At 41.4% G+C, this 21,386-nt stretch overlaps 1 protein-coding gene across 1 annotated transcript in view; it reads left to right on the top strand.

The window, feature by feature from the left end:
• Nucleotides 1-11,745, top strand: part of LOC100075845 (BRCA1 associated protein) — a 30,201-nt gene extending 18,456 nt beyond the window's left edge. Inside the window, exons 7-12 of the mRNA XM_029052691.1 lie at nucleotides 47-122; nucleotides 899-1,037; nucleotides 1,429-1,538; nucleotides 2,712-2,801; nucleotides 6,795-6,898; nucleotides 8,723-11,745. Of these exons, the coding sequence (XP_028908524.1) occupies nucleotides 47-122; nucleotides 899-1,037; nucleotides 1,429-1,538; nucleotides 2,712-2,801; nucleotides 6,795-6,898; nucleotides 8,723-9,089 (886 nt within the window). The 3' untranslated portion in view covers nucleotides 9,090-11,745. The remainder of the gene's footprint in view (nucleotides 1-46; nucleotides 123-898; nucleotides 1,038-1,428; nucleotides 1,539-2,711; nucleotides 2,802-6,794; nucleotides 6,899-8,722) is intronic.
• The last annotated feature ends 9,641 nt before the right edge of the window (nucleotides 11,746-21,386 follow it).

Here is a 21,386-nt window from a genome sequence, read left to right as displayed (position 1 = left end):
ATGTTTCTTTATCTCCTTTTTTATCTTTCCGTTATTACCGGCGTAGATGTCCCGTTTGCAGATACTGTCAAACGCCTGAGCCAGTAGAAGAAAATAAATGTTTTGAATGTGGTGTTCAAGAAGTAAGTAATGATGGGGTGTGGAAAAATGGTGATCCCCCCAACCCAGTTTATCTGGGGCTTTTCTCTTTCTATTTAAATTTCTTTTACTTGTGAGCTGTCTTGGCGATAATCAAAATTCTGGCACCTAATTTCCTTTCAAATTGATAATGGATTTTTCTGGTTGCGAGCAAGTATAATCTAAAATTTCTTCATGCCTCAAGGAACTACCAGGCATTCTGACTGTAAGCTTTATTTTTCAGAGCTGCTTTTTTCTTATCATTCCTGCTTTGTGTAGCTTTAGGCTTACATTAATACATTCTGAATTTCTCTCCTGCTTATTACTCTCATTAGTACTTCTTAAGTTGAACTATTTGTTCTTGGGAAATAACTTTCCAGTGAAAGCAGAATCAACTTCTAGTTAAAGATGCTGACAAGCCTTCATAGCATTCACTTTTCCAAAGTCCTCGCACAGTCAGTTTTCCCAGAGTGCATGTTTTTCACTACGTTTTGGGGTAGAATGCATTAGCAGAATTGGAGAACATTCTTTCAACAACATGCATCTATCCAGATACAGCGCAGCGTGGTATCAAGGAAATAGTTTTTCCAGTGGACATGCCATGAATCACGACTTGAAGATGCTAGTGCGATTTTCAGTAACAGGCCGGTCGAGACCACAACTCGTGCAATCTAGCAAAACTGATTAGATGCAAACCAAAGCCTTTAAATGCCATTTCTCCTCCCTGTTGCATCAGCCTCTTTTTACTGAACATCTAAATGTCTTACAAATCTCTTGACAGAACCTCTGGATTTGCTTGATATGCGGCCATATAGGATGTGGACGGTATGTAAGTCGACATGCGTACAAGCATTTCGAGGAAACACAGCACACCTATGCCATGCAGCTAACCAATCACCGAGTCTGGGATTATGCTGGAGGTACAAATTCAGATTTATAGTGAGAACACCATTGTTTGACTTTTTCAGACTTTGGGGAGTGGCTAATAGTTTTCCCCAGGTTTGAAAATTTGTTTCCATCGTGTAGATTTGAGGAATTGCGGCAAAGTTCCAATCTGGTTTTTGCAAGCACCGGTTATTCAAAAATGGCAATACTAATATTGCATGTTGCTTCATCTTCGCTCCTTAAATATCTGAGTAACTTATTATAAAAGCGTTTTAAGTTCTCCAGTATTAAGACTCAAGTGTATCTTATGCTAAGGAAAAAAAACTTGTCAAGACATTTGTTTGTACTTTGTATAAAACGTTCTTCTTAGAGCTCATTTTTTCAACCTGAAAAGACATCCTTTAGTTGAATCATTCTTCTCTTTAGATAATTATGTCCATCGGTTGGTTGCAAGTAAAACAGATGGAAAGATAGTGCAGTATGAGTGTGAGGGTGATACTTGTCAGGAAGAAAAAATAGACGCCTTACAGTTAGAGGTAAGAATCTAGTTTCTTTTCATATCAAAATTTGTTATATTGCTCTGAGAATGCTTCAGCATGAAATATTTTGAGTTTTGAAATCTTACTTCTTACATTTTACTTTACATTAGATTAACCTTTGGCCTGAGAAATGATTTCAAGAGTCAGTACTTGGCCCCCTTTTAAAATAAGTATTTGTTATTAAAGGAAGACTCTGTCTTCTAGTGTTTCAGTGATATTTTTCTGGGCTCCCATCACAAATGTGGGAAATAATTGACAAAGTTCTTGCTTTTACGTACTGCATGCTTCTTCACTGAAATAATCGGCTTCTGCTGTCCATTCTGATGCGTTGCTAAAGGCAGATCCTTCAAGTTAAGATTTGCTACTGTTCTGTGCAGTTGCACAGAAGGTCATGTGTAAGAGAGGATCCTCTTGTTTTAACCCACATAGGCAACCTGATATTTAGCTGATCTGGTCAGAATGAAGCAAATCCAAGTTAAAGATTAGAACGTCTTTGTCCAGATTAAAAATTACAACCCAGTATAAACTTCATGCTCAAGATGAAACAAAGAGCACAGGCCTGGGAGCCACAGGACCTGGGTTCCAATCCCGGCGCCATCACTTGAGTGCTGTGCGACCTTGGCCAAGTCACTTAACTTCTCTGTGCCTCAGTTAACTCAACAATCGATCAATCAGTGGTATTTACTGAGCACTTACTATGTGCAGAGCACTGTATTCCACGCTTGGCGGAGTACAGGATTAGCAGGCACATTCCCTGCCCGTAATGAGTTTACAGCCTACAGATCTCATCTGTAAAATGGGGATTAAAGCTCTGGGTCCCTTGTATGACATGAACTGTGTCCAACCTGATTATCTTGTATCTACCCCAGTGCCTAGTACAGTGCATGGCACATAGTAAGTGTTTAACTAATGCCTTAAAAAAAAAGAAAGGAAAATTCTCCCCTGAGCCCTGACTGTTACAAATATTTATAGAAGTTGAGTCTTTCATTTAAACTTGTAATGAAATATTGTCTCCTTTAAGTAGGCCCCATTCATCAACACAGAATCCAAATGTCCTATAACCTACTGTGGCCATTCCTAATCTTCTGTAGAGTTTTGGGGGGTTCTAATGTGTTAATGAATTTTAAAAGCATTGACATCGATGAGTGTTTTTGTTTTCTGTGATTCTAGTACTCCTATTTACTAACAAGCCAGCTGGAATCACAACGAATCTACTGGGAAAACAAGATAGTCCGGATAGAGAAGGATACAGCTGAGGAAGTAAGTCGGTCCTCGTGGTTTGGTCGCAGTTCGGACTGAGGCCTAAGGTGGGAAATGAGGCAGAATGTGTTCTACAACCCCTCCCTTCCCAGCCTCGTAACCAGAGTTAGAGGTTTTTCTGCCTTTGAAGTAGGAAAACTTAACCACACGTTAATTTGGGGAGCTTGAAGAAAGTACATTCCAATGCCACGTCAATCAGTTGGTCGTATTTATTGAGCGCTTACTGGGTGGAGAGCACAGTACTGTGCTGTTGTCTAGACTGTGAGTCCATGGTTGGGTAGGGATTGTCTCTGTTGCCAAATTGTACTTTCCAAGCGTTTAGTACAGTGCTTTGCACACAGTAAGCGTTCAATAAATAAGACTGACTGAATGTATGTGCTTGTTCACTATAACAATAAACAGACACACTCCCTGCCCACAACAAGCTTACAGTTGAGAGACCACGTCAGCTAGTTTTAGATCCCCTTGTACGTCAGAGGTTCGAATCCCGGCTCTAACACTTGTCAGCTGTAAGACTGTGGGTAAGTCAGTTCTCCTCTCTGGGCCTCAGTTACCTCATCTGTAAAATGGGGATTAACTGTGAGCCTCATGTGGGACAACCTGATTACCCTGTATCTACCCCAGCGCTTAGAACAGTGCTCTGCACATAGTAAGCGCTTAACAAATACCAATATTATTATTTTTATTATTATTAAAAAAGTAAAACAGAGTGAATTCATAGATTGGCACTGTGGTGTTGCAAGCACATGGCGATGGGATTTGGTGGCAACCAAAGAGTGTGGGTTACGTGGTCAGTTGATTTTAAAATGGGCTGAAGCAAGGCCATGTGATAAGTGCTTCCCTGGATTTACATTATTTGTTAATAGAATGCTATGTCTATTCATTAGAATTTTTTAAAACACGTCAAATGGAAAATGAAACTTGTGGACCTGGACCTTCCTTCAATCCTATAAAATCCAGGGTAATGCTGGAGGGAGACCAGAGGTGTGTTGCTTCAGAGAAGTTGTGTCAGAAAAGCAGCATGGCCTTTTGGAAAAAGCACTGGGCTGGGAGTCAGAGGGCTGGACTTCTAATGCCTCCTCTGCCACGTGCCTACCTTGTCATCTTGGGCTAGTCACTTCACTTGTCTGTGCCTCAGTCCCCTCTTCAGTAAAATGGGGATTCAGTGCCTGTTCTCCCTCCTACTTCCCCACGAAGTAACTCCCTCCAAAGCAGCGTGGCTTAGTGGAAAGAGCCCAGGCTTGGGAATCAGAGATCGTGGGTTCTCATCCCGGCTCCTCTCCTTGTCTGCTGTGTGACCTTGGGCAAGTCACTTCACTTTTCTGGGCCTCAGTTCCCTCATCTGTAAAAATGAGGATTAAGAAATGTGAGCCCCATGTGGGACAATCTGATTACCCTGTATCTACCCCAGCACTTAGAACAGTGCTCGGCACATAGTAAGCGCTTATCAAATACCATGATTATCATTATTATTATTATTATTATCATTACTTAGACTTTGAGCCCCATGTGGGACTCGATGATCTTATATCTACCGCAGCACTTAGAAGAGTGCTTGGCGTTTAGTGAGTGCTTAACAAATACTAACTTGTATCTACCCCAGTGCTTAGAACAGTGCTAGACACATAGTAAGCACTTAACAAATCCAATAATAATAATTAATACCACAGTTTTAATTATTAGTAGTAGTAATAAATATCGGTGGTGATAATTGCAAGATGAACTGTAAGCTTTTTGTTTCGATGAGTGGGAGGGGGGCATAAAAAAGTAAGTAAGACTGTTTGTGCCACAGAGCTTTGCAGGGGAAGAGGTGCACCAGAATGGAAGCAATTTGAGAACCGTGGGCCTTGGGGACTCTCTCCTATAGAATTGTTGAGCCGGGCTTAAGCAGTCATCCGATTCAGCTCCCTGTCTCCATGCAAGTAAATAGCTAAACTGTTCATAGACAAATAGTTATCAAATCTTTCCTTGAGGTCTTTCCAAGGCAAGGACACTCCACTTCATGAATAGTAAAGGCAAATGAGTTTCAAATCCTGGGACAGTATGTAGTAGATCAGGTTTTGATCAAGCTTCTTATGACTCAAGCACAAAGCCTTTCTAGCTCAGTTCAGTGTCCAAGTGACTCATTCTCAGCTATTTGTCTCTTACTAATGAAGGAAGAGAAACCAGATTTTAAGCTGATTGGTTCGTCTCTCATTTTAAAATGGGCTGAAGCAAGCCCTTGCGATAAGTGTTTCCCTGAATATATATAATTTGTTAACAGAATGCTACGTCTGTTTTTTCGAATTTTTTAAAACACTTCAAATGGAAATTGATTTTCTTACCTTATGAAAATTTTACAAGATCTAAGTCATGCTTTTTTCACTCTTTTGCGCCCCTAAAATGAGCTTTTATTCAGAACTTCCCCCTAGATTATTAAAATGAACAGGGGAAAGGCTCAATCTCTGAGCAGGTTATTAGCCAGGAAAGAGAGGAGGGAGAATGGAAACTTCCCTTTGACCTTTGCAGTTTTTGCTTCAGTAAACAGTAGTGCTGCAATCTCCAGTGCTTTTTGCAAACATTTATAACCCTAATCTGCTGGTATTTTATCCGTGGATTCTTTGGGATTAGTCGTGTGGTAGAAATTATCCTCCTTATGCCACTTTACTACCCACATTTTATATAAATAGAAAAACAAGTGGGTCTCTATAAAGCTAAACTCCTTGTAACCTTGTAAATCTTGTACCTTTATGGAAGCTTTCTGTAACCTACGGAGAATCTTGTCTATTTCTGCTTTCAAAGTCAAGGCAGTTCTCATTTATGCCAGGATTTATTATCCAGAATGCTTTTTTTATGCAAGCTGAAATGATTGGCTAAAATGAAAATTATTATTACTGTGAAAATTGAAAGTTGGTTGGGGCAGAAAGCTGGCTATTTTGCTAATGTCAGTATTCTGTTAAATATACTTATAGCAGCCATTTTAACTGATCTCTGAGCACCTCTCCAACTCATTGGCAAGGTTCAAAAGTATGTTGAAGTTTTATTTATTTTTTATCTATTTAATTTTGATTCCTTGAACCTGGTTTTTGGCATAAATCAGGAATGGAAAAATCCCAGAGGCTTACTTGTTTACCCAGGCACTTAAAATTTTCACCTCAGACCCACCGCCCACCAAAGTGGCTCTGAGAATGGCCTGGGCCTCCTAGTCGTAGTGATAATAGTATTGATTAAATGCTTACTGTGTGCTGAGCGCTGTACTAAGCACTGGGAGAATATACACAGGTGGGAATTAAACACAATCCCTGTTTCTTCAAGGGCCCACAGTCTAAATCCTGAAATCTGGAAGGGCTGGATGACAGATCTGATGCTTCCAAGTACACAGATCCATGGAAAAATGATTATATGCAGATATGGGGTCAGGCTGGAACGCATGTACAAGCTAGGACTCCCAGTGACATCCCATGGAGACATTTGGAAACCCCAACACTTACCAACTAAAGGGAGTATGAAAGAAAGGGAGTGGGAATAGGGTTAGGGGAGGAGAGCAAAAGAGAGAGAACAGTGGGAATCCTGAGTTAAGGATCCAATGTGTACATTCATTGTTTGCGTTTGGGTGATAACTGGAAAATGTCAATAGGACAGTCAGGTGCTAATCTTTTCTTGCTAAATAAATACTGAGGCCAGATCAGACTTAAGGGTGTTTTAAAGCTTTATTAGATTTGATGGGGCATCTCTAGAGAAAGTGACTCAACCATCCAAGTTCCCTTGTCTTTGGAAATTAACTCGTGAACATTAATCTTGGGAGGGCTGCAAAGTAAGAATGCAGTGTCACTTTTTGGTGTCAGAGGAGGAGACTTTTTTAATGTATATTGCAAAAGTTCCCTTCTGTTTTTTTTTTTTTTTCTTTTCACTTTCCTTTTTGTTGGTCAAAGTCTAGGAACAGCTACTGAAAATGATTAAAGAAAATGCAGAGGACCTCGCTCTGCCTGAAATGTCTGATTTTTTTTTTAACAGATTAACAACATGAAGACTAAATTTAAAGAGACCATTGAGAAATGTGACAATCTGGAGCATAGGCTGAATGATCTACTGAAAGAAAAGCAGTCTGTGGAAAGGAAGTAAGTGTATATTCTAAGAAATAAAGAGGTGTATTTTTATAAGTTCTGTGGGAGCATAATTTGTAGAAAACCTCGAATGTGGAGAAAAATTGTGGGTTTTATCATCCAGTTCTCCTCATCCCTCAATCTGAACTGCAGTGAATTTATTCCGGGTTGCTAACCGTAGGTGAAAATGAACCAAAATCGGCCACGTCCTTAGAGCCCGTGAAAATATTTGGCTGTCCTTAGATATGGGTGGCCTCAGTAGCGGCAGGAGGAATCCCAGGGGTGTCATCACCGCTTCTGCCTCATTTAAAGCAGCAGGTGCCTGGACGACAGGATTGCCAGTTGCTGAGGATGATTTTTACAAACAGAGCTTATCACGAGCCTGGCCAGCTGCACCCACGTGAACAGGCACCGGCCTCCCTAACCCCTCCCCAGCACGCCTGCTCTTCACCACTTTCGAGCCGTCGGTAAAAAAAAGTTTGGACGTCAGCGGTTTTTATTCATTCCGAACAGTGGGCAACCTTTCTTCCTTTGCATATTAATAATCTGAGAGATTCAGTTTCTCATTCTCTTCATGGTTAGGATGCGTGCGTGTGTGGAAAAAAAAGTTTGAAAGTCAGCAATTTTTATTCATTCTGAACAGTGGGCAACCTTTCTTCGTTTGCATAGTAATAACATGCGAGAGTCTGTTTCTTTCTGGGGCTCTTCGTAGCGTGTATGTGCGTGCGTGCACAGTTCCCCTCTGTGCCTTCTGTTCCCCCAAGGCAGTAGCCAGCATCTCCCCGGAACGCTGAGATATCGGGAAGGAGGCCAGCGTACAATGTAACAAAAAGTAGGGTCTCCTCTAGGTTGGAGGGATTGCACAGTGGCCCCAGGATGAATAGTTATGGACTAGATCTGGGATAACAAGAACAAGCCTGTTGAAGTGGGTGTTTTCGTGAGTGCTGACCGTATCCCCATCAGTCGTATTTACTAAGCGCTTACTGGGTGCAGAGCACTGAACTGAGTGCCTAGGAGAGTTCAGTATAACAGAGTCGGTAGACATGTCCCCTGCCCCGGTGAGCTTACGGTCTAGCGACGGCTGAATTTCTACTAATAGGGATGAGCGACCTGTGCGGGCCATTTGGTCTTGGAAAATGATTTTGTTCAAAGAGCCTCCATTTCCTAGGTCTCCACTGCTTATTAGGTCAAAGTTCTTGGTGTTCTGTCACATGTTCACACCACATGCCCATCATTCATTCATTCATTCAGTCGTATTTACTCTTGTTCGGAGCACTGTACTAAGCGTTTGGGAAAGTACAATACAACAGTTGACAGACACATTCCCTGCCCATGAGTTTACAGTCTAAGATAACCATCATGCCCCCGATAATTCTGCTGTGTGACCTTGGGCAAGTCACTTCACTTCTCTGTACCTCCTCTGTAAAATGGGGATTAAGACCGTGAGCCCTATGTGGGACAGGGACTGTGTCCAACCCAATTACCTTGTCTCTACCCTGGTGCTTAGAACAGTGCTTGGCACATATTAAGTGCTTAACAAATGCCCTAATTATTATTATTATTGTTATAAACAGAGAGACTCCTAGATAGCATCGCATAGGATGCTCTTACATTCAGAGATACAGATGAAACATTTCAGCGTCCTCAAGGCATCTGGGAAGAAGCTAGCTAACTCTAATTTCAATGCTTCTCTCCGGCCATTTGGCCTAATGGTAATGATACGACCTCCCTCATGACAGAAAGCCTTTCTGCTAAATTGGCCATGCAGTCGTGACCCATCTGGTCATTCACTGATCAGAAAGGAATCTGTCAGCAACTCTGCTCTTTGTTTTCTAAAAGGTGCACTCAGCTGAACACTAAAGTGGCCAAACTCTCCACCGAGCTCAAAGAGGAGCAAGAAATGAACAAATGCCTGCGAGCAAACCAAGTCCTTCTGCAGAACAAGCTCAAAGAGGAGGAGAAAACGCTGAAGGAAACCTGCGACCAGAAGGACCTGCAGATCACAGAGCTCCAGGAGCAGCTGCGGGACGTCATGTTCTATCTAGAAACCCAGCAGAAAATCAATCACCTGCCAGCTGACACGCGGCAGGAGATCCAGGAGGGACAGATCAACATTGCCATGGCCTCTGCAGCAAACTCCTCCTCCTCCGCGGGAAGCTCTGGAAAGCTGCCCTCCAGGAAGGGCCGGGGCAAGAGGGGCAAGTGAGCCTATAATAAGCCATGTAATGGGGGAAGGACAAGTAGTGTTCCTGTCACCAAAGAGCTGGGGTGGAACACCGCCTGACTGTGAGGTTAGAGACTGAAAAAGAACAGCAAGAAAAGATCAACTTGAAGCTGTTTGGGTCTTTCTTTTCCTAAAGCTGTATACCTGTCTAGTACCTTATTTAATAAGTATAGGGGTTTCTGACCGGGAAAACTAAGGGGAATTGGCAGTACTTAAAAAGTGGGTGTTATCGATGGCAATATTTAGCTAACCTCAGAGGTGTTTGATGACCATTTTGCCTTTCGACTTTGTGCCGGGCCCAACTCTGCATTTGTCATCTATATTTATTGAATCTCTATTTCATACTCAATCCCGAGTTCAGCTTTAGCTTTTTTTTGTTGTTGTTGTTGTTGTTGTTGTTGTTGTTGTGGAAATCTTCCTAAAGGTAACGGAGGTAAAACGTAGGCACTGGACCTCAAAAGGTTACCGATGCCAGCTGCTTTAGATAGGGTACAGATACATGCACGTTTCATGCTGTGAGAAATTATTGAGTATTCTAGGAATCACTTTGCCAAGAACGGTTCCTATTGAACACAAAAGACTAGCCGACATTCCTCATATCCCGTGTCATCTTTACACACACACACATATTACATGCATACATATACACATACAACACCCCGCCCCGCCCTGCACCCTTTACTGGCGAGACCCCTTTTACTGGAGTGAGAAATCTTACACTGGACCTCTGCCTTAGATATTATTTTTAAAATATCAATCTGGTCCTAACCCACAGCTGTAACGTTAAGTTCAGATATTTTCCTGGCTGAGGCAAGCATGCGGAAGAAGGATGGAAATTACTGTGACGCAAAATATTCAGCTGCGACTTCAGTACTTGAGAGGCTGCAGAAGTATCTCTAGGGCTCTGTGCTGCCCTGTTCTTCACAAGTGGAAGCCTCCTTTTATAATAATAATTTATAACATTCATCAAGCACATATTTGCTAAGCTCTTGGGTAGACATAAAGCTATCCAATCTGAGACAATCCTACACAGGTTTCACAGTCTTCCCATTTTACAGACGAGGAAGGAAACAAATCTAGAGAGGTTAGGTGGCGTGCCCAATCGTCACCCAGCAGATCAGTGGGAGAGCTAGGACTTGAACCCAGGTCTCTTGACATCCAGCCCTGTGCTCTTTCCATTAGGACACACGTAGCTATGTAGTCTACATTCAGAAACTTAAGGACAAAACTGGGTGGACTAAGCAACCACACTTCAGGAATAGAAGCATCTTATTCATTTTGAGGTCTTTTCCCTCATCCTGAGCTTTTCAAATAAAGGTTTAATGGTGGATGCCACACCCAGTATGAGACACCCACTGAGCTTTTACAAATGAGCTTGCTTGTCTGGTAAGACCCATAGAACAGGTTAAATATCTAAATTATGATGTAAACTTAATAAAATGAGGCTTCTGGACTGCCAGTGTACCTTTTTGGGGATCAGTATTTTTTGAACACTATAGGAAGGTGGAGTTCGATGTTCCGATTGAAATAGCCAGAAAGATTGGAATGATTTGGGAGAAATAATCTCAAAGATTTTTTAAAAAAAAACCGCCTCTGAATCCGAAAAGAGGGAATTAGAGTCACGGCCACTTCCCTTAAAATTGTTTTTATCCGTTTGTTGTGGGGTCAGTGTGCTGGGCCTATTTTTTCCTGAAACCATCAAATTGCAATGTGACCTAATGTTGTCCCGTTAAGCAAAGTTCAAAGTGAGAAAAGCATTGGTCTTTAAGCAGATTCCAAGATTTTGGGCAACTTGATCCTTGCCAACCTGATTTTTTTGTGTCAATCATTAAAAATTTACAGATTGCCAGATGCATTTCAGAACATGCGAACTGCTTCTCCTTAGGTCAAAAAGTCTTCACATCCCTCTTGTAAGGTATCCCTTTTGTCAGTGTTTTGAGACAAGCTCCTGCTCTAAAGACCTTTACCTGTAAATCTGTAACTGGAATGGAAACATCTACATTCTCAATCCTTTCCTGCTGTAGACCAACTCTACTTGGATTACTAGGGATAACTTTGAACATTAGTGGAAACGAAAAACATAGCCTAATTTTCTCTCCTATAGAAATTCTATTTTATTTAAATATATATTTTTACACTAGTTAGAAACCTGCTTTTTTGGCTGAGAAGTGTATTGCATGCTTGACCTTGCAGAAGCTGGGATAGATCATAGTGTACTGATTAAGGGAATTAGGCTTAGTTTTAAAAGTGCGCAGTAACCTTAGTTTTGATCTGATCAGATCACCTAGCTAAACTTCTGGGAAAAGGGTGATTTCCAGAAAGGGAAAGACCAAATAGTAATTTGAAAGGCTAACCTAGTGAAATGAGCAATTACACAAGTACTTCAAAACTTAGCTAAAGGTACAGTTTGAGGAGGAAGAGCATTTTTACACGGCAGACTATTGCAAAATCTTAACCGGACTAAAAGCAGTTTATTTGTAGCAGTTGTGGATTGTGATTCATGAAATTTACATTTTAACAAGATACTTTCAGAAGCAGGGACTGTTGCTGCTTTTAGCAAGATTGAAATGGACCATTTAACACACCCAAACTTCTTTGGACAGTGAAATTGCATTAAAATAACCAAACTTTGATATGACTCCTCCATGTGTAATTTTTATGTCTTGAATCTGAAGTTTGCACACTAGTGTCTAGAAAGTTTCAATATCTTGGGCAAGGGAGAAACATTTACCATACAACCACCCCAAAGACAAGTTGAGTATCAATCAATGGTATTTATTGAGTGCTTTGTGTAGGGTACTGTACTGAACATTTGGGAGAGTACAGTATAATGACTGGTAGACATGTTCCCTGCCCATAATGAGTTTACAGTCTAGCCGGGGAGTAGTAAAATACTGATTATCCCTCTCCTTCCAAACATTCCTGAATTGGTGAAAGGTCTCAAAGGAGGCAGATGGACTAACCAGAGGTGAATAATGACCTCAGAATTATGTTACATTTGAAGTAAGGGGACATTAGCCACAGTTCAGCTTCTTTATATCATAAATAATTTATTTTTAAAATGGCATTGCCTGCAACCTGAACCAAAGGTGGATTCTCAAGTTTAATTATGACTGAAGATTTGTTAACCTGAATTTAGGACCTACCCTGTGTGATTAAAAAAAAAAAAAAAAAACCCAAGCTGCCATGGCATGTTAAATTTCCTGTCCTGGAAAAGATAACAGTAAGGTTTTAACCAGAAGACTATAGAGATGTAAGAAAACCAAGAAAAATTGATATTTCTTAGGCCTTCCTATGTGCTAAATCCTGGGGAAGTGACAAGATAATTGGAGCCATACAGGGATCACACTTAGAGAACACCAGTATTCATTCATTCATTCATTCATTCAATAGTATTTATTGAGCGCTTACAAATTTATTTATCTTTTCTACCTTGCTTATTACTAGGGATATTCTTTTTATTCCTTGTACTCCATTAGAGTCAGTTCATTCATTCATTCATTCAATAGTATTAAGCGCTTACTATGTGCGGAGCACTGTACTAAGCCCTTGGAATGAACAAGTCGGCGACAGATACAGTCCCTGCAGTTTGACGGGCTTACAGTCTAATCGGGGGAGACGGACAGGTAAGAACAATGGCAATAAATAGAGTCAGTATCTTATCCCCCTTTTACAGATGAGCAAACTGAGGCCCAGAGAGGTAAAGTGACTTGCCCAAGGTCACCCAGCAGTCAAATAGTGGAGCTAGGTCTAGAACTCAGGTCTTCTGGCAGCCAGACCTCTGCTCTTTCTTCTAAACTACCACCTCCTATGCAGGTTCTTTTTCAGTCTTTGAATGCCTGGGATAGAGTACAGGAACTCATTGTCATTTGCTTGGTCTTGAATAACCATGTCCTAACCGATACAAGGAAAATCATTCATTCAATCATATTTATTGAGTGCTTACTGTGTGCAGGGCATTGTACTAAGCGCTTGGGAAGTACAATTCGGCAACAGAGAAGTCACACCATCTCCCGCACTGAAAAAGAATTCAGTTCTCCCCACTGAGATTACACTGTTGCATTTATATTGTGGTTGGAGGTATTAACTTGGAGATCCATTTTCTCAAATACTTAAATACAGGAACCACTGGGGTATCGGTTGTCAACTCACTCATTCTGGCCTTTAAAAATTTTGGCACAGGTAAAATGCTCAAAGACCTCAGAATTTCTACATAATGGAAAGAATCAGCAGGGATAATGAAGAACATGTGCTCTGTGTCACATGTTGTCAATAAGAATTGGTGGTACAATAGCCTCAATGAGATTTTTAAAACTCTTATTGGTACCTATTCCTTTATGGCAATTGAGTGATTAGTGTTTCTGGAGGAACCTGAGAACTCAATGTTCCCTCCCTAAATTCATTTTAAAAATTAAAATCCCTTTTTCTTTCAGGTTCTTAAGAGCAGGTTCATAAAGTCCTGAAAGGACATTTTTTTCTGTCAAAAATGAATCTGATCAGTTTCCACTCACCAAAGTCACTTATTTTTACTTTTGCCCATATTGGCAAAATTGTGAAGTTGGCCATAGATATGCTGTGTTTTCTAAAACAGTTAAACTGCACTAACAATACCTCACAGTACTTCATGACAAAAAGCTTTCAGAAACCCATGTCTCAACATGCCAAAAATTCATTTAATGGTACTTACTGGGTGCCTCTTATGCGCAAAGTACTAAACTAAGCTCCGGGGAAGAATACAATGAAGGATAAAAGATGATGATGATATTTGTTAAACGTTTACTATGTGCAAAGCACTGTTCTAAGTGCTGGGGGGGATACAAGGTAATCAGGTTGTCTCACGTAGAGCTCACAGTTTTAATCCCCATTTTTACAAATGAGGTAACTGGGGCACAGAGAAGTTGTGACTTTGCCCAAAGTCACACAGCTGACAAGCAGCGAAGCTGGGATTAGAACCCATGACTTCTGACTCCCAAGCCCGGACTCTTTCCACTGAGCCATGCTGATAAATCTGACATTAACCCTGGCCCTCAAGAAACTTGTGATCTAACATTCAAGCTAAGGAACACAGCTGGCAGGCGGAGGTGTGCAGAAATAGAAGAGAATGATGTAGTGGATAGAGCACGGGCCTGGGAGTCAGCAAGTCATGGGTTCTAATTCTGACTCCACATGTCTGCTGTGTTACCTTGGGCAAGTCATTTCATTTCCCTTAGTTACCTCATTTGTAAAATGGGGATTGAGACTGTAAGCCCCACATGGGACAGGGACTGTGTCCAACCCTATTTGCTTTTATCCACCCCAGTGCTTAGTAGGGTGCCTGGCACATAGTAAAGCACTTCAAAATACCACAATTATTATTAGATCTGAGGCTCTCGAGACCTCCACCAAACTAAGGCATTTGTACATTATTATGAAAAGTGAAGATGACTCCAGCCTCAGTCACGGACAAGGAGGGACCCCTGAAGAGAGAACAACAACATTTTGGCATTCTCAACACACCTTCTGTTATTAAAGATGAGGCCCTTCAGAACACAAAAAACTCTTCAACATGCAAAGCCATGGTGCCATAGAAGACCGCTAAATATCTGCCCCTGGTGGCATACTGGCTGAGATCTTACAAATAGGGAGGAGACTCCCTGTTTAAACACACAAGCTCCTGCTCTACATATAAAGTCAATCAATGGAATTTATTGAGCACTTACTGTGTGCAGAGCACCGTGCTAAGCATCTGGGAGAGTACAATGCAAGAGAATTGGTAAACACGTTCCCTGTCCTCAAGCTTACAGTCTAGAGGAATCACTAAAGACAAGCCATCATCATCACCATTTTTCTTTTTAATAGCATTCATTAAGTGCTTACTATGTGCCAAGCACTGTACTAAGCACTGGGGTAGACACAAAATAATCGGGTTGGACCCAAATGAGATAACCGAGGCACAAGAAGTTAAGTGACTTGGCCAAAGTCATCCAGCAGACAAATGGTGGAGCCGGACTAGAACTCAGATCCTCTGATTTCCAGGCCCGTGCTCTTCCCACTAGATCACCCTGCTTCAAGAAAAAAGGAGGAGGATCAGAAGCATCAATCAGTGGTACTTACTGAGTGTTAATGTGTGCAAAGCACTGTGCAAGAGCACTAGGAAAAGTAAAATACCGTGGAGATGGTAGACATGATGCCTGCCAATATGGAATTTACAGTCTTCATGGGATGATGGACACTAAATAGATTACGGATAGATCTTTCATGAGATCTCTGAAAACCATGCAGAGGTCTTGGCACTATTCTCTGCCATTTTGCCATATAGATCATGAGCTTGGGAGTCAGAAGGATCTGGGTTCTAATCCTGCCTCTGCCACTTGTTGGCTGGATGACCTTGGGCAAGTCACTCAACTTTTCTGTGACTCAGTTACCTCATCTGTGAAATAGGGATCAAGACTGTGAGACCCATGTGGACTGTGTCCAACCTGATTAGCTTGTGTCTATTCCAGTGCTTAGTACAGTGTCTGGCACATAGTAAACACTTAACAAATACCATTTTTAAAAAAAAGCATCGTGGGCCAAACCGTGATCTCAGTCCGCAGCATAATTCTGGGAGTGTTTGGTCAATGGTCTATGAACTCTGTGGTATTCCACTTTCTGAGGTGCTTAGTACAGTGCTCTGCAAACAGCAAGTGCTCAATAAATGCAATTGATTGACAGCATCTGACACTATCAGGAGATCTGGACTGGGAACATTGCTTAGTAAATATGGTTGCCTTGAAAAGTTCATAAATACTGAGACAACTTCATGACATTATGGCTGGCTGGCTTCCAGCTTGGGAAGAGCTCTGTCTGATCCAGTCATTGTCAGTGGGCTAAAGCAGGAATGGATAGTGAGTGGGCCTAGTCCTCTACTAAGAAGACAACAAGAGTCCTCGATGCAGTCCTTAGACTATGCTTCTGCCCCCCGGGCAACTCCCTAGGCTAAGAGCATCATTCAGAGTCCTAAAGACAGTCATTTAGGAATTGCTATTCACAAATGACTGCACCCTAGAGATACATATTCAAAAAGACATGTAAATGATTGTTAAATAGCTTTGCCAAATCCATCTGCACCAGAAAAGCCACATACACAACCAGAATTCCATGTTGGAAACCCAGAGTGAAATGTTATCACAGAATTCTGTCTGAATTCTGAACACTGACCAATGACGCAGTGATAAACAAGGAGGTAGAAAACCTGATCAAGAAGATTGGACAGCTTTTACTATTGGGGTGTGGAAGCAGTGTATTATTATTTTTTTAATGGTATTTGTTAAATGCTTAATACGTGCCAGGCACTGTAAAGCGCTGGGGTAGATACAAGATAATCAGTTGAACGCCGACCATGTCCCACATGGGGGACACTGTCTTAATCCCCATTTTACAGATGAAGTAACTGAGGCACAATCAATCAATATTGATTGTCTGATCTCTATTTTACAGAAGAAGTAACAGGCACAAAGAAGTTAAGTGACTTGCCCAAAGTCACGTGGCAGACAAGTGGTTGAGATGTTACAGACCAAAACAAAGGTCCGATTAATCAATCAATTGTATCTATTGATCGCTTACAGTGTGCAGAGCAGTATACTGAACGCATGAGAGAGTTTGAGCAGCGCGGCTTAGTGGAAAGAGCCCGGGCTTGGGAGTCACAGGTCATGGGTTCTAATTCCAGCTCCACCACTTGTCAGTTGTGTGACCTTGGGCAAGTCACTTAACCTCTCTGTGCCTCAGTTACCTCATCTGAAAAATGGGGATGAAGACTGTGAGCCCTACATGGGATAACCTGATTACCTTGTATGTACCCCGGCGTTTGGAACATTGCTTGGCACATAGTAAGCGCTTAACAAATACCAGCATTATTATTATTATAGATAATGTCAACACGTCTCTGAATTTCACCATCCATGGTGTCATCATAGAGAACACCATTTGGAAGCATGAACTTTCAAAGATCATAAATATGGAATAAATAGCTCATTCTCCCAGTGTAATCGTGTGGGCAGTCCTGAGATTTTTCAGCATTCTGGAAGTATCACTGTTCAAGCTCTTCCTCGCCTTCTCAGTCTGTTGTCTCACAGAAGACTGATCTGGCAGGTCAACCGTAAAACTGATTTGGAAGGCTCTCTGAGGGATCCTCTCCAAAGTTGTCTTTTTTACTTCCTTTTTTTCCACAGAAGTCTGAGCTATGTAACTGGTCTGATTACAAATTAGAGCATATCAAGCAGACCACTGTGTGAGTAGCTATTTAAGCTGAAAGTAAATCCCATACTTGCATTTCAAATGTTGTCGGCCGCAAGGATTTGGCAAGATCGCTTTGCTTATTTTCAGACTTGGTTATAAAACCTTTGAGTTAAGAACCTTTATCGGAGTAGTACTTAGCCTTGCTGTCTAAATGTAAGAATTTATCCATGGGAATATTGAATTTTCCAAGATTTCCTAGAATTCTACAGATGCTCAGAATCTGAATGTTCATGATGTCCTGGATAAGGTCTATGATAAAATACTCAAACCATATTCGAGAAGTAGTTGTATTTATTGAGGGCTTACTATATGTGAGAGTACAATATAACGAGTCCTTCTCTGGACTGTAAGCACATTGTGGGCAGCGATTATCTCTCTTTATCGCTGAATTGTACTTTCCAAGCATTTAATACAGTAGATCGAATGGTCCCTCAATTTGTCTTCTGAGACCTTGCATCAATCCTTCTCTGAGAAAGCAAAAAATCAAAACCTTCCCCAAACTACCTTCTTTATAAAGGTGTATGGTATAAAGAAAGCTAGGTGCTTCCACAGTTTGAGAAACCCAAATACGTTTACATTGTTTAAATAATAGTGTCAGCAAAGAACTGAAATGCTCTCTGAAAGGAATTAACACCGTTAATTGGAGGGTGGGGGCGAGAGGGGGCAGGGAGCAACATTAAAAAGAACCTTAAAAATGAAGGAAGTCGAAAATCCGGGATTTTTGGGAAGAACTGGAACTATTGCTATATGAGATCACTCACCTCTGGAGAGGACAGATAGAGATATTCAAAACTATGGCTTGTCACAGCCAGCTGGTCTGCTGGCAACCCTTTTAAAATCCAAAAATTCCCTTCTACTGAAATGGTTTGCCCGTGGATATGCTCTCACCCACATAGTCTATCTGTTTTTAAATAATTTGCCAGTTATGTTAACTTGGTTATCTAGAAGCCCATAACTGTTCTCTCTACAATAACCAAAAAGCTGCATCAAAACTTCTCCCCACTTGCCCTCTTTTCCCACTTTATTTTTTAAACGCGTGCTTTGGTGAACAGCCGAGGATCATTTCTTTCTGTGCTGTGGAAAGACAGCCTCGCCTGGCTTTAATCCTGAATAGAGCCATCTGCGGGACAGACTCCCGGTTCTGCAGCCAGAACCGTGGAGGCATTTCCCCCTGCCCCTCTTCTCCCTCTCCAGGCCATTCTCCTTGAATTATTTGGGGACAGGCTGTGGTCTGGGGCTGCTGCCAGAAGTATCCTTGGCTGGAATGTGGAAGGCCCCTGGGCTGCCTACTGGACTCGGAAGATGTGTACGGTTCAGGACAGTTCAGTACAGTGAGGCTCCTGCCAATCCTGCACTTTCCCTTTGGCCAGGGTTTTGGCATTGCCTGCAGTCAAGTTAGCCACAGTAACTTGAAAACCCTCTATGCTTCCTTTCTTCCAATTTGTAACATTCTCCTTCCCAACTGTCACTTTGGTCCTAACAAGTGTAAACAAGAATGATTCACTGCTGAACAGTAACAAAACCAAACCAAAAGAACGATAATATCAATTCCCTAGAGTTTATCTGTTCTTCCCCCATTATATCCTTTTATGGCACTCCTGAGAGAGCTGCCTTTTTGGTGAACTCTTAGAGACAATTTTCTTTTCACCTTTTGAGATAACCTTCTGTGGGGATGGACGGAAGGCCCCACTTCTACTATTGCTTATTCCCACTCGGGTAATACAGGGAATGTTGCTCTGTCTTTGTTGAGCAAAGCTGAGATGATCCCCTTGCTCTATGTTGCTTGATCCAGAATTGAGAAATGAACGGAGTTGGCCTTCTATTGTGGATGGTATCCTTAAAATTCAGACCAGAGCTCTTAGCCCAGGGCTAATCCTACCTCTCTAATTCACCTGTCCTAGATGCTCCATCCTGGAAGAGTGCAATGACGAGTCCCAGCAAACACTTGGGGAATATTGGATTGCCCACATAACCAAATGATGGAGCAGACCTCAACTTTCCATTTTTACAGATGACTAAACAGGAGCTTATTTCCTACAAGCTCTTTTTTTCTTCTTCTTTTTCTTTCTTTTCACAGCTATGGCAGTCACAGCAACCCATTAAATCCAAGTGAATAAATTCAATTTGGGGTTGTTCTTCACTGCTGAGACCAATCTACCTTGACTCTAAAGAGTCTTGTAACAGCAAAACACAGGTACAGAGCCTATACTAATAATTACAGATATCTCTCGCTGTAGTTTTGGCAAAGAGAACACTGTGGGAAAAGACAACTGGACAGTCACAAGACTTCAATCAAAGAGCTTTTTTTAATAGTATTTGTTAAGCGCTTACTATGTGCCAGGCACTGTACTAAGCACTGGGGTAGATACAAGCTAATCAGGTTGGACACAGTCCATGTCCCACATGGAGCTCACAGTAGTAATCCCTATTTTATAGATGAGGTAACTGGTGCAGAAAAGTGAAATCACACAGCAGATAAGTTGCGGAGCTGGAATTATTATTAATAGTAATAATAATTAATAATTATGGTACTTGTTAAATGCTTATTATGTGCCGGGTACTGTCCTAAGCACTGGGGTAGGTACAGGTTAATCAAGTTGGACACAATCCCTGTCCCACAAAAGGATCACACTCATCCCCATTTTACAGATGAGGTGACTGAGGCACAGAGAAGCAAAGTGACTTGCCCAAGATCAAATAGCACACATAAGTAGAACCCAGGTTTTCCTGACTCTCAGGCCCACACTCTATCTACTAGGCCACATTGCTTCGCTAAAAGCTCTCCAAGTAAGGCTGCAAACTGAACACCTTATTAAGAGGGATTACTAGAAATTAAGAGTAAGTATAGTATTATTATTTCTCTAGACAGAAGAAAATCTACTGCCATGACAACGTTTTAATCCATGATAACCAATCACTCATTCACCATCTGAAAAGCAGAACTGAAACTGCAAATTTGGGTGCGTGCATTGTTCCAAGAGACTTTCCTTCTCATTTTCCATCCTTTGTGTGGGACACAAAAAAAAGGAAAATAGAGTATCATTTGTATTTTAAAACACCCAATTCTATATTATTCAATTTCATCAAGTTTTATAGATGGAAAAGTATTGCTGGCATATTTGCCCCCTTACTTTGAATGAAGTCCTCCCCCTCTACTCACTCTTTTCTTGCTGCATTTCAGCTTTTCTCTGGGGCCTATAAAAAACACTCTCGAGTTGGTCTGGAAGTAATTGTTCCCAAAACCAACTCTGCAAACATTGAAAGAGAACTTTCCCTAATTCTTTTCCTAACTAAAAGGGATTGTTCTCTTATCCGCTAATGCTCATTTGAGAGGAAACTCATTTAATCACAAATTTATTTATCTTTTCTACCTTGCTTATTACTAGGGATATTCTTGTTATTCCTTGTACCCCATTAGAGTCAGTTCATTCATTCATTCATTCATTCAATAGTATTTATTGAGCGCTTACTATGTGCAGAGCACTGTACTAAGCACTTGGGATGAACAAGTCGGCAACAGATAGAGACAGTCCCTGCCGTTTGACGGGCTTACAGTCTAATCGGGGGAGATGGACAGACAAGAACAATGGCAATAAATAGAGTCAAGGGGAAGAACATCTCGTAAAAACAATGGCAACTAAATAGAATCGAGGTGATGTACAATTCATTAACAAAATAATGAATTTTGAGAAGACTGGAGCAGACTTTGAGAAGACTGGAGCAGAGCATAAACTACACATCCCTCCTGTTGTTCCAAATTCCCTAACTCTCCCATAGACCAACCTTAGAGAGGAGCAGGACTTCTATGAAAGTAGAGATGTGGGGAGGGGGTTCTGATCCTGTCTCCACCTCCTCTTCCTCCCCCTTCTTACCTTTTCATAACCTGTTCTGACTTTGAAAACCAAAACCTTGTAGCAGATTTTTAAACTGTGAGCCCCATGTGGGATGGGGACTGTGTCCAAGCTGATTATCTTGTGCCTACCCTGGTGCTCGGAACAGTGCTTGGCACACTGTTCAAGACTC

Source organism: Ornithorhynchus anatinus, chromosome 2 (assembly GCF_004115215.2).
Source record: "Ornithorhynchus anatinus isolate Pmale09 chromosome 2, mOrnAna1.pri.v4, whole genome shotgun sequence".
NCBI lineage: Eukaryota > Metazoa > Chordata > Mammalia > Monotremata > Ornithorhynchidae > Ornithorhynchus > Ornithorhynchus anatinus.
Note: the sequence above shows the minus strand (reverse complement) of the source record. Positions and strands in the feature narration are given on the sequence as shown.